The sequence below is a fragment of the Gopherus evgoodei genome, chromosome 6 (assembly GCF_007399415.2).
Source record: "Gopherus evgoodei ecotype Sinaloan lineage chromosome 6, rGopEvg1_v1.p, whole genome shotgun sequence".
Classification (NCBI taxonomy): Eukaryota; Metazoa; Chordata; order Testudines; family Testudinidae; genus Gopherus; species Gopherus evgoodei.
Window position 1 is genome coordinate 74,424,444 of NC_044327.1, and position 16,979 is coordinate 74,441,422.

At 43.0% G+C, this 16,979-nt stretch overlaps 1 protein-coding gene across 1 annotated transcript in view; it reads right to left on the minus strand.

Annotated features, from left to right (window-relative positions):
- LNPEP (leucyl and cystinyl aminopeptidase) overlaps positions 1–16,979 on the minus strand; it is a 102,413-nt gene that overhangs the window by 20,432 nt on the left and 65,002 nt on the right. The window contains exons 4-10 of the mRNA XM_030565840.1: positions 15,054–15,185; positions 13,973–14,093; positions 13,280–13,434; positions 12,770–12,883; positions 10,763–10,894; positions 1,992–2,123; positions 228–388 (exon numbers count right to left, since the gene is read on the minus strand). Of these exons, the coding sequence (XP_030421700.1) occupies positions 228–388; positions 1,992–2,123; positions 10,763–10,894; positions 12,770–12,883; positions 13,280–13,434; positions 13,973–14,093; positions 15,054–15,185 (947 nt within the window). The remainder of the gene's footprint in view (positions 1–227; positions 389–1,991; positions 2,124–10,762; positions 10,895–12,769; positions 12,884–13,279; positions 13,435–13,972; positions 14,094–15,053; positions 15,186–16,979) is intronic.

Sequence of the window (16,979 nt, forward strand, 5' to 3'; positions counted from 1 at the left end):
CTGTTCCAAGAAAAAGCAATGTAAGGTCTATTTCAATTGCTGAGCTGGAAGCAGACAGGGACTCTTATTTTTCAAGGCAGATAATAAAATACCTCTGTGTGTACTGCTCTCTCGAGAAAACTACTGGAGCTCTGAATGTGCCAAAGCACAACAAATATGCGCTTTGAAGACAGTTAAATTGCATGAAGTAAAAGGTAAATATTTTCTGAGTGCTGAGGGAGAATAACCTTGCATCTGACGTCCAATTTTCTGATTCCACACTGCGCAAGAACCTCTCCTGCTGGACATAGAGACTCTTTCCTTTTCTTTTAACAGTTACTAAGGGAAATCCTTTCTGCAGAATCCAGGTTTTCATCAGTTTTTTTACATCTAGTGTTCCATTTGTGATCTGTAAAACACAAAGATATTCACTTTCAACAGGACGATAATGGGTATTGTTCATTTCTTTGTCAAATTCTATCCTCAGCTTACCACACAAGAGTCATCTTGAAACTAGTGCCAATGTAAGTAGCAGGTTAAGCCCCTGTGCAGAATTATTCTGTATTGGCTTGCCAATTTTGTTAGCAGTCACTGAGGTGAACAAGTGTTTTATCTTCTTGAATGGAAGAGATCCAAGCGACAGCCAAATAAAGGGAAACATGGGAATGCCAAGCAGGCTGAAGTAGGATGTGGACAGAGGAAAACAGAGCAAGTAACTTATGGATTAATTTTAAGGGTGGGGAGGAAGCTGTGTGTATGCACTAGGGTCAGCCTACCTGAAACAACTTGCAGGACCAGGCTCTAAAGGAAAAAAAGTTTGTCACTGTTCAAATCACCTATATTACTTGCTATTCCGTCCAGCTCTCTCTTCTTCAGCTGCCCTCACTGTCCATCTGAAATTCAAGTTATTGGTCTAGGCCTACAAGGATCTGCACATCCTACACTTATGGAAGAGTCCTATAGAATTGAGTTTTTAACCCAAAGGAAATAATTCTCTGTAAAAAGCTTCTGTTAAAATTTCTAGAGAAAGCTCATCATTCGTTCTTAAATTATTTATTTTTTAATTGATTAGGGGTTGACTCCAAAAGGGCATTTCCCAGCTCCTTCTCATTTCATTCACCCTCTTCCTCCCACCCCCAACCTAGTTGACAAAGCTCCCCCTCATGCTCTTCTGTGTCCTTCCTACACTTGTAAACCTTCTTTGGCCCAGTCTGCCCACTCTCCACTTTCTTCTCCCCAAAATACACTTTAGCCAAGAGACCTACTAATCCTAGTCCACCAGCGAAGTGCTTGTTTAATTAAGCAAAAAAAGCATCATGGAACTAACAATGCTCGTTACCACTATCAATCTTCTTGCTTTCTTACATCCCATCTCCTTTGTTTCTGTGTTGTTTGCTTAGATTGCAAGCCATATAGGGCAGGGATCAAGTCTTCTTGCACGTCTGTACAGTATCTTGATGGTTTACAGTGTCTAGGCACCATGCTAGCCGATGTAAATTGTGTGCCATTGAAGCCCCCCGCCCAGTTCCAGGAAATCACTGAAGTGTAAGTAATGCTCTTAAAAATTAATATCTGAATTTTTCAGCATACTAACACTGATCTATGTTCTTATCTGGCATCTATCACTAGAGCATCTCTTAAATCCAATAAAAGCAGGAAGGACTCCAACAAGGGAAATAATTTCTTTCCTCCCACAGGAAGTGACTGAAAAGTTTATTTTCAGTTATTCTTTTAAATGCTTTAAAAAGAACCTCCTCTTCTCCTTTACCTCAATTCTTGAGGCTATAGTAGGAGGCTAGAAGAAAGTAAATTTTGCTCATTTATGTTTGTGCATCTCCGCACAGAATTCTGGAATGAGTGACCATGAGCAGAGTGATTGATAAATCAGGTCTTTTCAACATATGATCTTATTTAGCAGCACTAATATAAGGAAATAGAAAATGTCTTGATTTTCACATCTCATTATAATCCATCATGAGAAAACCAAAACTAAGAATATCCAAGATGGTTACCTCATTCATGCTATCCCATAAATCATCACTCCGGGTGGATCTGTAGCTGTGATTATGCAAGTAATTCTCAATCCCAGCTTGAAAACTATCATGTCCGATATACTTTTTCAGCATCAACAAAAGGGAAGCTCCCTAAAAAAAAAAAAAAAAGAAAAAGTCTGTAAGGGGGAAAAAAGTTTAAGAACCTGATTCAGGAGAAGCATGTACAGATTACAAGACTGTCAGTACCACTGGCTTTAAGAGATAATTTAGGAGAGAATAATTGAAATTCCATCCCAGGGAGTTTAGTCTGAATGCAATTATTTTGAAAGTGTAAGTTGCTTAGGAAAAAGGTTTACCGATTTTAAAAAAGACACACACAACAAAAAAAAAAATAATAATAATCCAATCTAGTTTCACTGACACTAACTTAGTTTGAAAGAAAGACTTCCTAATTAGTACCATGTGAAAGAAATGGCATTCTAGTGGATGCATTGTCCATGGTTGTCAGATTTCATTAATAATACCGTTAAGTGCTGTACCTCACCGCCCTTGCTGGTATTAAATACTAATATGTAAGCAACAACACAAGAATGACACAGCCAAATAGCATGCACAAAAGAAAGCGAGATACATCAGTAAGTTAAAACAGGGACAAGAAATGCCAACAAGTATATTTACAGATGCTGCCTGTTTAAAAGCTTGAAAAGCACATGAAAATATTTTGTAAAATAAGCCTTTCAAACTGCTACGTCTGCACAGAGCTGAATATTATTTTTAGATCTGTTTCCATCAGTGAAGTCATGGAGCAATTTAAGTCTGTGGACAGACCTAGGGTTTAACTCAGTTGAACACTAGGATCCTCCATGGAAACATTCCTACATCACAGCAAAACCCAGTCAATAAATGGCCCAAGGATAGACTGACTGCAGCTAAAGCAACACTGACCCTGAATAGTTTATGTATGTCACACTGTTGGTACCAAAACATACATTTGAGAAAGAATAAAGAAAACTGAAAGATCTTCAGCGAACTCAAGCTATTTAACATTTGTGCCTTGTCTACACTGGCAAGTTTCTGCGCAGCAAAGCAGCTTTCTGCATTGTAATTCCCAAGGTGTTCATGCTGCCAACCCACTTAGTGTGCAGAAACTGCGCAGTTGCACTGCTGTAAAAAAGCCACCCCGATGAGAGGTGTACAGCTTTCTGCACCAGGGCTACAGCGCCGCAGTGCCAGCGTAGACACTCTGGTCCACTACAGCGCTTCAATTGGCCTCCGGGAGGTGTCCCACAATGCCTGTTCTCACCTCTCTAGTCATCAGTTTGACCTCTATTGCCCTGCCCTCAGGTGACCAACCGCGAGCCCCACCCCTTAAATTCCTTGGGAATTTTGAAAAGCCCCCTTCCTGTTTGCTTGGTGACATGTGCAGTGGTCTCAGTGCATCTTTCCAGGTAACCATGCCTGCTCCATGCACCAGGTGATACCCCGCTTGAAGCAATGCCGAGCTGCAGGACCGCATCAGCATTTGGGGAGAGGAGGCCATCCAGTCCCAGCTGCGCTCCAGTCATAGGAATTATGATGCCTACAGATAGATTTCATGATGCATGACAGAAAGGGGCCATGACCGGGACACACTGTAGTGCAGGGTCAAAGAGAAGGAGCTGCACAACACCTACCACAAGGTTCAGAAGGTAAAACGCAGCTCCGGTGCTGTGCCCACAAGCTGCTGGTTCTACAAAGGAGGTGGACATGATACTTGGTGATGACTCCATCTCCACTATGGAGGCCCCTGTGGATACTTTGGTGGCTCACATGCCAGACGAGAGTAGACAGAGCCAGGAGGAGGAAATCTTGGATGAGAATGTGGAGGGGGACCCAGAGGCAGAGGATGACTCGGATGTCAGAGATGCATGCAACCAAGCATTCTTCTCTACCCTGGAGGAGGCTAGCCAGTCACAGCTGTTGGAGCTTAGCGACGCGCAAACAGGAAAGGAGGCCTCTGGTAAGTGGCTTTGATTTTGGGAATCACTGAAGCAAGTTGTTGTGGGCAGGAGGGTTGGAGAAAGCAGGTTTGTCTCTGTATGATGCATGTACCACCACATGCCTAGTCTGACCAGTTTAACAGGGTGTTGATTGACTCCCTCACTTCACAGGAATCTCCCTCAGATCTCCACGATAATCTAATGGAGATACTGGGAAATCTGCTGCGGCAGGTTCTTTGGCAGAGCTGCTTTGTTTCTTGCTCCATTAATGGTAATTTTCTCATGCCACTCTGCCATCACTGTGTGTGTGTGTGGGGGGGGGGGAAACCATTGCTGCCCACAGGCAAGCCGCCTAAGGGCCAGAGTGGAAGCTGCAGTCTTGGAGAAGACCCTCCCTTGACTCCCTGCTCACCCTCAGCACCGAGATATCTTCCATAATGAACACAGCCTGTGGAAAATGTGGGGACAGGAATGATAAGGGCCCCTCTTCACTGCTGGCTCTCCCCAAGAGCCACATGCCCAGTGTACAACATGGTCCCGAAACACTAGCTTCCCCTACCTCTGTGGTTACTCACCATTTTGGGAGCCTTGTGGTTCATGTGTGCTTGTGTGGGGTCGGCCCATTAGTGATAGTGCCTTGTGTTAGTGATGGTGGCTGTATTTTAAATCACTGAATCAGCGGTCTCCATGTTGCAAACAATACTGCTTCTGTAAAATGTTGCATTTTGGCTTCACAGATGAGACCTGGGGAGCCCAGCCTCCCACTTTGTTATTGCCGGCTGAACAGCTGCGCAGAATTAGAAAGCAGCCACAAAGAATTAAGGAGGACTTTCTGCACGAGGTTATGATGTACACCACAGCCGAAAAACAGCAGGAAGAGAGAGACCCAAAGGAGAATGCGGCGTGCCAGAATGAAGCCATGGAGCAACTCTTAAACGTTATGAAGCATCAAGCAGATGTGCTCCAGGCGCTACTAGCACTGCAAACCGAGCAGCTCCACGCCTGCCCTCCCCTGCAGCCGCTGTCCCAAAACGCTCTCTCCTGCGCACACACACCCCAGACACCACCACCAACCTCTTATCAACCTTCTGGCTCCAGTCTGTACCAGCTTCATTTCACTCCTGCCCCATCACAGTCCAGCCCTGCAGACTCCCAGTACCCACTACACTCAACACCCATCCCTCTGCAGTGTAGCCCTGCTGAAGTACAGTACCCACTGCACTGTACTCCAAAGGAGAAGGTTGGATATGATACCTGGACATACACAAATCTTTAACAGTCCCAGGACCCCAACTCCTCCTGGTACCCTCCCTTCCCCCCCCATCCCCCTCAGCGCTGATGTGTTCTTTTTGCTTGGCTCTCTCTCTCTTCCGGTTGTTTATTAATAAAAAAAATTGTTTTGGTTTTAAAGCACTCTTTATTCCATTAATTGAAAGCAAACAGAGCCCTGAAAAGCAACAGGCAATTTTCTTAAACCTTCATAGTGCATCTTCAGCACCAATCACAATCACCTCCTAGCACTACAAGCACTGCACTCCTGAGCATAGCAACAAATATTGGTGGCTTTCAGCTTCAAATTGCTGCCCCAAAGCATCCCTAATCCTTATGGCCCTGTGCTGCACCCCTCTAATAGCCCTGGTCTCTGGCTGTTCAAATTCAGTCTCCAGGTGCTAAGCCTCAGCAGTCCAGCCCTGAGTGAAGCTTTCACCCTTCTCTTCACAAATATTATGGAGTGTACAGCACACAGCTATAAGCATAGGAAAATTGTCATCAGCCAGGTCCAGCCTCCCATATAGGCAGCGCCAGCAGGTCTTTAAAATGGCAAAAAGCACACAGTCATTCTGAACTTGCTCAGCCTGTTGTTGAAATGCTCCTTGCTGCTATCAAAGTGTTCCATGTATGGCTTCATAAGCCATGACATTAAGGGGTACGCAAGGTCTCAGGGGATCACAATGGGCATCTCCTGGTCTTGGAAGAAAGTCCCTGCTTGCAGCTTTCTGAACAGGCCAGTGTTCAAAAAGATGTGTGCATCATGCACCTTTCTGGACCAGCTTATGTTAATGTCAGTGAAACTCCCACAGTGATCCACAAGCACCTGGAGAAACATTGAGAAATACCCCTTGCAATTAATGTACTTAGTAGCTAGGTGGTCTGGTGTCAGAATTGGAATGTGCGTGCCAGCTATTGCCCATCTGCAGTTTGCCCATTTGTGCAAAGCCATCCACAAAGTCACATGTTGCCCAGTCACGGTCTTTTGGAACAGGATGCAATTAAATGACCCGGCACACTTCCATCAACATGAGTCCAACAGTTGACTTTCCCACTCTGAACTGGTTAGCGACCAATAGATAGCAGTCTGGAGTAGCCAGCTTCCACAGTGCAATCACCACATGCCTCTCCCACAGCAGGGCAGTCCTCATTCTCAAGTCCTTGTGCCGCAAGGCTGGGGTGAGCACATCACACACAGTCCCAGGAATGTGGCTTTCCTCATCTGAAAAGTTCTGCAGCCACTGCTCGTCATCCCAGACGCGCATGATGATGTGATCCCATCACTCAGTGCTTGTTTCCCAAGCCCAAATGCGGCGTTCCACTGTGGTCAGCACCTCCATGAATGCCACAAGCAATCCCATGTCGAAGCAACTACACGTGGTGAGATCAATGTCAAATCGCTCTTGCCTTTGTAGTTTAAGGAGGAACTCCACTGCCACTCGTGACATGTTAGTCAGAGCAAGCAACATATTGGTCAACAGTGCTGGATCCATTCCTGCTGCCCAAAGAGGCAGAGCAGAGCGCGCAGTACACAAAACATTGAAAGGTGGTGTCAAATGCAGATGGAAGCACAGGGATTGCTGGGATGCGAAGCAATGAATCTTGGGGCATTGGGACAGGACCCAGGATGTCCCACAACCCCCTCCGCCTTCCCACTACTCTTAGCAGCAGCAGCAGAAGATGCACTATGGGATAGCTGCCCAGAGCGCACCATTCCAAATACCGCTGCCAGTGCCGCAAATATGAATATGCTATTGCTCAGGGAGCTGACAGTGGGAACACACAACAGCGGTTTACCTTCAGCCTCTCTGAGCGAGCGACGCTGTAACTGGGCCAGTGTAGAACTACCCTCAATTGTAAACTAGGATCCTTCATGGAAACATTCCTACATCACAGCAAAACCCAGTCAATAAATGGCCCAAGGATAGACAGATTGTAGCTAAAGTGACACTGACCTTGAATAATTTAATTATGTACATCACACTGTTAGTATTAAAAAAAAAAACATACACTGAAGAAAGAAGAAAGAAAACAAAGACCTCTGGGGCACTCCAGCTACTTAACATTTGTGAGACATCACAAGCGCTGCTCTTAACAAATTCTCAAATATTCATGCAAAACTTAAGGAAGACATCCTCAGAGAATGTAAAGGCTTTAGCTATCTGAACTGCAGGAGTCAGTTACTACAAAGCTTTATAAACACTGGCAATCTTCACTTCTTTGCATGCATGCATTTGTGCTTTAGATTTGACTTTATTTGCTCATTTTCTCATTAATTAGTGTAATGTGTCTCCAGCAAACAGTTTGTTCCACTAGCATTTTCTTGTTTTTAGGAAGTAGTCAGATAATCTGGTTGCCTAAAAGTTTGTACTCCCAACTTCCTGTAAGAGACCAAGGCTTAATTTCTGATTCTGGTCTCCTTGTACTCCTTAGAGTGGGAGCAGGACAGAAAAGCTTCCCTCTGGGGCCAGTATAGCCACTGGTATAGGTAGGGCTTTGATAACCAGTAGGCACCTGGCCAGGGGCCTACATCCTGCCCTTGAGATACATTTCAACACTGGTATCCATAGGGGTTCCCCCAGTGGCCTCCATAGTCTCTCTGGCAAAGTCAAACAGGAAAAGGAAGAGCCATACTCTGAGGTATCAGAGTCCCGGAACCCTGGCGGTGCCAGTTTTGGATGGAGCCAGGAAACGATCAGATTCGTTCATAGCCCAGCTAAGTAGACTGCACCACTGGCTGCACAAGGGTCGGTGCCACTGGTTGTCGGTCCTGGTGTGGGAACTGGTAATGGAATGCTCGCGCAGCTTGATGTCAAGCGTGGTGATAGCCTCCGTGGGACAACCTGTGGGGTCAACTACGCTGGTACCAAGGAAGGGCCCAGTACTGAAGGGTCTTGCACTGCCTCCAGTACAGTGTCCCCAGCAGCCCCAGAGGGGGTGTCTCCAGGTGCCAGGCTGAGATTTCGACCATACATTCCAACTGTGGACCCAATGCGGGCGCCGGCCTCACAAAGTCCTGGATGAGCAGCGCGGATGGGACCCACATGCTGAGCAGATCCACCGCAGTCTGGTGCGCAGACAACTCTTGAACCGTTGGTACCAAACTCAACGGACACCCAGAGGCCAGAACCAGAGTTGACAGTATGGTATGTCCGCCCTCCCATCCTGTATCAAGGGAGGGTCAGAAGCACCTGCACCATTGGGCATGCTGGAGCCAGCACTGAGCCAGTCTGTGCTCCTCTTAGGGGAGGTGCAAAAGTCACCTCAGGACCTGGAGTGTCCCTGATCAGCTTCATGGGACCTCTTAATTGGTGCTGACGATGGAGAACGACTCCTGCGCCTCTTCAGCGACAACCCAGTCCCAGAACAGGCAGCAGACATTCCCTCTGAGCCAGAGGGCAATCTGTGGCCCGAGGAAGGCCTCGGTACTGAGTGAGCCCTCATGGCTCAGCTCAGCCTCATGGCTGCTTTAAATAAAAGGTCCCATGCCACCTGAGTCCATCTGCTGCTCTTTTAAGAAGAGGAGCAGCACTTCTTTAGATGGGCTTTGCCCAGAAAAAGTAAGAACCACATGTGGGGGTCGCTATCGGGGAATTGTCCCTCCATATAAAGGGCAATGCTTGAATCCACTGAGGGCATCACCAGGGAGCATTACCACTAAACAAAAAACACTACACTAGCTACTTATTACTAATTATCAGCTATGTACAACAACCAGGCTAAGGGAAAGAAAAAAAAACAAAAACACCACACCACAAGCCAAAAGTCACAAGTTTGTAAACAAACACCATTGCCCAGAGCTCCAACTCCAGCTGACAGATGGTAAGAAGCAACTGAAGGAGGTTTGGGTGACACAGCCTTATATAGCCAGGGGAGGGGGCTACCATCATGAGGCACAAGAGCTATGCCTCTATGGATACTGCTAGATCTCTGGCATGCACTCACCTACTTAGAATACACATCTGTATCTACTTGAAGAACTACACTTACCAGGGCAAAAATAAATCAAAGTTATTCAGTGCAATACCGAATATTTCATATTCAATATTTAGCGCCTGATCCAGAGTCCACTAAAGTCATTAGGAATCTCTCCATGAACAGATTTTAGATCAGGCCATTAAACCATAGGATTTAAATGTGAAGTAAACCACTCTTAAAACCACATTAGTCTCTGAAGATATTCTGCGTGAAAGATTGGATCAGCTGCAGTTCTTAGCTTTCCTATTGATTTCCCAGTAGCCCCTTAAAAGTAATCTTTTTATTAAGGTGTGTACAATAAACATCTGGAGCCTCAAGCCAACATTCAGGTGCTATTTGGCAGTGCATAGCTCCTGTCATCACACATCTTAGGGACAGATACCTATCAGAGCCTCACAAGCAAGGCAGCTTGAAAGTGACATGCTCTTGTGCTTCCACTTGTGAGAGAGTGGGGTACCAATGGAAATGCAGAGGCTTTTTTATGGCAAGCTGCTTCAACTGTAATGCTCCAATCGGCATCTAAGATGTCCCCAGAGTGTTGAGATGATAAGTGTTAGATTTTAAGCCCTGTATCTATTTAAAAAGAAAAAAACAAAAACAAAAAAGTCTCTTTAAATACTAGTTTCCCCCTTCAACCCCCCCCCCCCCCCGCAAAAAGCACAAAGATGATGAAAAGGTCAAAGTCAAAAGTTAAGGGGAAAAAAAAGTCTTGCTTTCAAATTAATGTGGAATACGCCACAGAAGCTGAAAGAATAAAATAGGTTTAGCAAATCTAAATATGGATTTATGATGTGATGGTGTCAATATTTGGGTTTATTTTTGTGTTTTAGTAAACTGGAAGTGTTTACAGAAACTATGGAGGAGGAAGGTGAGGGACACAAGCAAGAGAGATGTTCATGAAATCCTTTCCTATGGAAAAAGAGACAGACTCTTGGGTGCAGCTGAGTTCTGCTCAACACACAATTGAAATGTGAGGGGGAAAGGGTGATTTTGACACTTTTACATTTTACTAATGCTGGTCCAACCCTGATCCTAGGTTCAGTCCCTGACACAATTTGTAACAGTCTCAAGGCTGCCCTAATTTTCATCCAGCTACAATTGCCCTTAAGGAGTAATTCCAGGATCTGGAGATCACCAGAGTGCAAGGGGACTCCATGCCCCCATTGCCCGGGCAGGCGGATGTGGTGGGGGTAGACGGATAAAGTCATGGAGGCTGGGGTGGGAAAGGAAAGGCACAGAACCAGTTACCCTGCTGTAACATGATGCTGGGCGTGTATGTTTGTATACTGAATGGAATCAAATGCCTACTCATAGGAAAATAATTTAATCAGTATTAAAACCATAGAAAATCCCTCATGAAATGTACAGGAGATAAAAATAATGGAGGCCAAGTAAAGAAACTGGCACTTTGTGAGCAGCCTAACTTGCATTTTAGCCACAAGGATAATGAAAGAAAAAGTTCCTGACTTAAATGCATTATTTCCCAAAATAAAAATATTTTGGAAAAGAGGTATACAAAACACAAAAAAGACAGAGTGATTTGTTGGCCTTTTCTGAGGTCACCTTGATATAGGAAAGCGCATCAAACATTTCTTCAATCTGCTCTGAAGACTGGACAGCAGAGGAGATTGGACGTGAGGCATTTAAAGAGTCTTTCATCATAGTCTTGAATCGTAGTTTCAGGAAATCTTCATCCTAGAAGAGGAATAGGAGTTTATGCCCACGTGAGAAGTTAGAACAAAAGATCATGCCAAATTCTCCGTAATTCCGAACTGGAACTCAGAGCCTGGACTAGATAAGTTAAGCTTTCCTTCTCCCTGCTGTCCTATTTACTTGGCACAGTAGCAGAGTCTTCTGACCCTCTCTGTTTTAAGACTCAAACTCTCTCTCTCTTTTCTTCTCACACTGGAGACAGGAAACCAGTCAATCTCCTCTAAGATTATCATTGTTAGCTCACTGTGGAACCATCAGCTCTCTTCCTCCCAAATTCTAGCAGCAGAAGCTTACTAATGGACACATTCTGTAAACCTTTATCTGCATTGCCATGAAGAGAGCTACCGTGCACAACTCCATAGCCTACAAGAATAAAGAGCCCAAAGATCCAGTCTCTCCACAACAACCTGCCTCTCTTCACAGCAGTGATTCAGCAATAGTTAAAATCCAATGGAGGTAGGATTTCTCTCAAACAGTAGGATTTTGTAGACTCTGTAATTGGCATAATTTGTAACTTGATTATGCTGCTAGACATAGAATCAAGGCATATAAATATTAAAGTCAATGGGACTCTACAGAGCCAAAAGGTTTGATGTAGGCAGATCCTTTTGCAGGGTCAGGGTCAAACTGTAAATTTGCTGATACACGAACCAGTGTCTGCTATTTGCATCTGTAAAGCAGCCTGCACACCCACAGTATGATGATGCATAATAATCTAACCATAATCACCTGCTGTAGGTAGGAATATCTTCAGAAATACTGAAGTGTTTTAGCTAATACATTGTCTAACACAGGTTGATTTGGGCTGGCAAGGATTTATATTATCCTTCCCCAAATAAATGAAGTAATTCCACAACAATTAAAGTCTAAAAAATTGCAGTGAAGTCACTGGATTATAGAATGACTTGTTACGAATACGCACACTGAACATTAAACCTGACCTTGACACCAGAACCTTGAATCTTTATTACATTCTAGATTCACATGCAGCAACTGTAAATAAATGTACTGAATATTACCAGAGTACCGTTACCTCCTACACTTAAGTCTGACCTACTACTATCCAACAGTGTGATAGCTGATATTTTGCCTTTTTTCATTTCAGTGGGGCTATGTCTGGGGGCAGAGGTCTGCTAATGTGGGTACTAGTGCAGGATTGAGTCCTTCGAGTACTCTTGATCAGAAAAAAATAAAATAAAAATCAAAGAATAACATAGATAGTCAAGTTGCTCTGGAGCCAACATATATTTTATGTGAAGATTTAGATACTATTTTCTTTAAGTGTGCCTGCAGGGGGAGTTTGATAAAACATTTTTGGCACCACAAGTGGTGACATTTTAGGCTTCAAAGCAGCAATTTCGCGCCTTTTTTTTTTTTTTAAAGCAGCTTGTTTGACTAAAAAGTTACAACCACAAGATTCTAAATGAGATGTAGAAGCATGCAACATGTAAATTTCACAGTACATTAAAATACACACTCACACAAAGTGTGATTCAGCGTTAACGCTAGATCAGTGATTAAACAAGGCAAAGAAGTTTTGCCCATTATTTTGTGACCATGAAGAAAACATCAGCATATCTTTTTCAAAAGAGGTCGCACGTAAAGGAGTGCATGTGCAAACTTGTAGGCCACTTTTGAAAATTTGGCCCACGCACAATTTTATTTAAACAGCGATTAAGGGTTACACATTATTTGTAATGTTATCAGTGAGTGTTCTTGGAACTATTTACAACACTATTTAAGTTAGATTTTCATCACCTAAACCTCATGAAAATGGAGGTAAACAAATTTTTTATGTCAGAATGAAAAGAAAACCAATTGATAGGACAAAAATTCAGATTTAGAAGAAGTACTCACAGTCTGCAGCCCTGGGAAAGTTCTTTCCATGGCAAAGTATTCCATAAAAGTGGCAAATCCTTCATTCAGCCAAAGATCATTCCACCATTCCATAGTTACTAGATTACCAAACCACTGCAGGGGGGTGGGGTGGGGTGGGGTGGGGGAGACAAAAAAAAACTCAACAGTTTTAAATTGTGCAAGGTGTGAGAAAGGTCAGTCAAGTTTCAAGATCGTAATAAAATGTATAACCCGAACAAGAAAAAAAGACACTTTATGAAGGGCTACATTGTGGTTTTGCCATAAGCCCTATGTGTAGGGCAACACTTAGTTGTGCTTCCCCACGAACAAGCTAGAAAAGAGATTGTGACTCAGAGGTCTAGTAACTTTGTTTCCTGTTACACCAAGAGTAAAATACCCACAAGCTCTATACCCGGTGCAGTGCAGATCCTAGGCAAGTATAACAGGGAAGGGGGAGTGTTAAAATGAGAGAAGACTGCACTGTTAAAATACAGCATTTCAATCCAGTACCTGATGAGCCAGCTCATGAGCGATCACTGCAGTTACCAGCTTTTTATCCATTGCGGAAGATGTTTTATCATCATAAAGGAGTGTTGTCTCTCTAAAGGTGATTAAACCCCAGTTTTCCATAGCACCTGCCTGGAAATCAGGAATAGCTACCAAATCTAGGCAGGAAGGGGAAATAAATAAATGAACCAGACAATCATAAGTTACAGATCTATCTGTTCTACCACATCTATATCTACAGAGAGCAATCTACCAAACTTCACTATTTAGCCACCAATGCTGAAAAAACTACATACTAGCTGCAGGTAAACTAGTCCCATTGATTTAAAGAGCAATTACGTATGGAGAAACAGTGTTGCAGGTTTGTGTCAGGTAAATATGTCACACATCCTGAGAATTCTCTATGTCCCTATCTGAGCACATGGTGTTAAATGTACAGCAAAACTTCTCCAGAGGGCACACTGAATTGGCCTCTCTTACCTTTATGCCAAAGGTTTGCACACTTCTTGAGCCTGAGACCCATTTCCCATACACTCATACAAGCCCAGCTAAACAGGTACTGAATTTTTTATAAGTCTGGTTTTAGAGGGGTTTTTAGTCTTATGTTGTTATTTTTATTTTGAAGAACCCTCTGAAGTATGGAAAAAACTACTACTTATTAGAAAATATTATATATGATAGATGAAAATACTTTACCTAATTTTTGAAGAGGATACTCTATATGAAAATACTTCTGATAAAACTCCAGAAGTGTCACTGCTGTGTCTAGGGCATGCTCAACTTGGCCTAGCTTCTGTGGCATGGCATATATAGATACCTGGCAAAATAAAATAATAATCAGAAGCAAGAAAATATTTCATGAGATGAATCACAAACAGCAAGAGTTAACAAAGCTACTCTTTGGCTCCTTCTAGACAAGGAATGGAAAACACTAGTACATCACAAAGGGGCTACTCCTGCTATAGTGACAGGATCTGATCCCCAAACTGTTATTCATGTGACGCTCCCACACCTCCTGAATGACTAAATATTCCAAGTATCTTCCTTCTTGTCATTCTCTAGTATACAGCTACCTACCAACCTAGCAGGCCATATCCCTGAAGCAATGCCACCAAAGATTAAATGAAGTCTATAGCAATTGCTAGGTGCTCAGCATTTTTGAAAAGTCAGGGCAGAAATATTCAGGCACCTACATATGGCCTTAAAATTCTGGCCTGAGTCTGTCCTAACTGAAGCATAGATTAGTTTGGAAGGTTGGCTGCAGGTAACAGATATATAGAGCCAGACTCCCTTTGTTGGGTACAGGAGAGTGCTTCTGCAGCTCCTGCTCTCGTGCAGTGATGTGACAGAGGAGTAGCACTATTGTCACCTATCATGACTCTGCTGGGGGTAGAGAGGTTAACATTCCAGCTGGGCGTCACCGGAACTTTGCCAATTGAGCCTGTGCAGGACAGGCACTGGCTGGTTTGGCACTGCTCCCTCACAGACAAGCCCTTCTCACTTTTGGTACCAGCTCTGGATCCCCCAGCACTGTGAGCTATGCAAGTGGCTTGCATCACTATACCCTGGCTCTGGGCAGACTTTCTGCAGCCAGGGGCCTGCTGTCAAGTTCTGGCAACACAAGTGGGCCGCAGCTCTGGAATCAATCCAGTCCATAGCATAAGATCATTTGCTAGACACTCTTATAATAATAGGTGATAGGCACAGAGTCAGCAGGAAAACATCCCAGTAAGCTACTCATGTATGTGTAGAGGTTAAAAGTACAGTGGAAACATACCAGAGTCCTATTAGTCTCCTTACTGATATTCTTCAGATTTGCCACAATGAATGCTACCAGGTAAGTACTCATCTTCAAACTCACAGAGAACTCATCTTGAACTATTCCAGCTGCCACAGGGATGGTTACATTCTGCAGATTTAAAAGAAAAAAAAAATAGAAGGTAATGTTACTACTGAGGACAACTGGCAAATCAATCAGATAAAGGGCTAGAGACAATATAAAGAAGTTACACCTAGAGTGCACAATGGCAACTATAAGTAAGTTTGTTGGACCATTTTCACTATAGTAGAACCTCAGAGTTATGAGCTGATCAACCAACCACACCCCTCATTTGGAACCAAAAGTATACAATCAGGTAGCAGCAGGAAAAACAACAACAAATACAGTACATTATAGTACTGTGTTAAACAAGCTACTAAAAAGTAAATGAAAAGTTTTAAAAAAAAATTTGACCAGGTAAGGAAGCTGTCTGTGCTGGATTCATATAAAGAAGATGGTTAAAAGCAGCATTTTTCTTCTGCATAGTAACGTTTCAAAGCTGTATTAAGTCAATGTTCAATTCTAAACTTCCAAAACAACAACCATAACATTTTGTTCAGAGTTACCAATAACGGCCATTCCTGAAATGTTCATAACTCTGAGGTTCTACTGTGTTTTAAGGTGCTAAGATACTACAATGATAGTGGCCATGTAAGACCCAAGATATATAGATAGGCAAGTTGTTCATAATGTAACAAAATTTACTTATGATGAAGCTCATGTTTCCCAGGCCTACTTTGCATGCCAGAGTTTATGAAAATCCTATATGAAAAGTACACAACATACTATAGATTAACTGACAACATAGAACAGAAGATTTTATGATTTGGGGACATATCTGTTATTTTAGGTGGCTTTTGTAACCACAAAATTGAGTTATCTGCCTTTTCCTCTGGATAGTGCCTGCACTGCTGATTGAATGAAAATGTATAGTTCATACAGCTGGGGGAAAAAAAACAAACCTTGAAATAATGTCTTCCCTGTTTGTCAGACAAGAAAACTTGGCCCTGATCCTGAAAATACATCAATTTTCAGCTTGAGTCTCAAATTTTAAGCCTGAAGGTACCATTATGATCCTCTTAGTATAACCTCCTACATTACAGAGACCACATATTTTCACCTAGTAATTCCTGTATCAAGCCCACAACTTCTGATTGAATTATAATGTGTCTTTCTGAGACAATCCAGTTTTACTTTAAAGACATCAAGTGATGGAGAATCTACCACATCCCCTTGGTAAGTTGTTTCAATGGCTAAATACCCTCACATACAAGTTTACACTTATTTCCAACCTCAATTTGCTTAGCTTCAACTTGCAGCCATTAAGTCTTTCTATGCCTTCATCAGCTAGTTGAAAGAGCACTCTTCTCAAGCCTTCTCCCCATGTAGGTACTATTTATAGACCTCGATCAAGTCACCTTTTAACCTTCTTGTGGATAAATACTTCAGATTCTTAAGTCTCTCATCATAAACTCAGGTTTTCCCAGAGGCCTCCAATCATCCTTACAGTTAACAAAAAGATGTCAAAAAATCGTAAGAGTGTGGACATTAGAACTGGACACAGTATTCCAGTCTCACTAGTGCTATATACAGAGATAATGCCAATCCTCTGCTCCTATTTGATATTCCCCTGTTTAGAGAGTCAAGATTCACTTTCGCCCTCTGGAGCTTCCATGTTCAGTTGTTATCCACCACACTCCCTAAATCCTGAGAAATCTCATGGACTTTAAGTTCAGCATGTACTCAAGTGTTGGCAGGATCTTGGCCTAAATTATCAAATCTAAATTTATAAAGATAGATTCCACTTTCCTTGGCAGTAAGTTAGTATACAAGACTTAGAGCTCCTTATAGGGAGCCTGCACAGATGTCCTTAAAAAAAAAAAA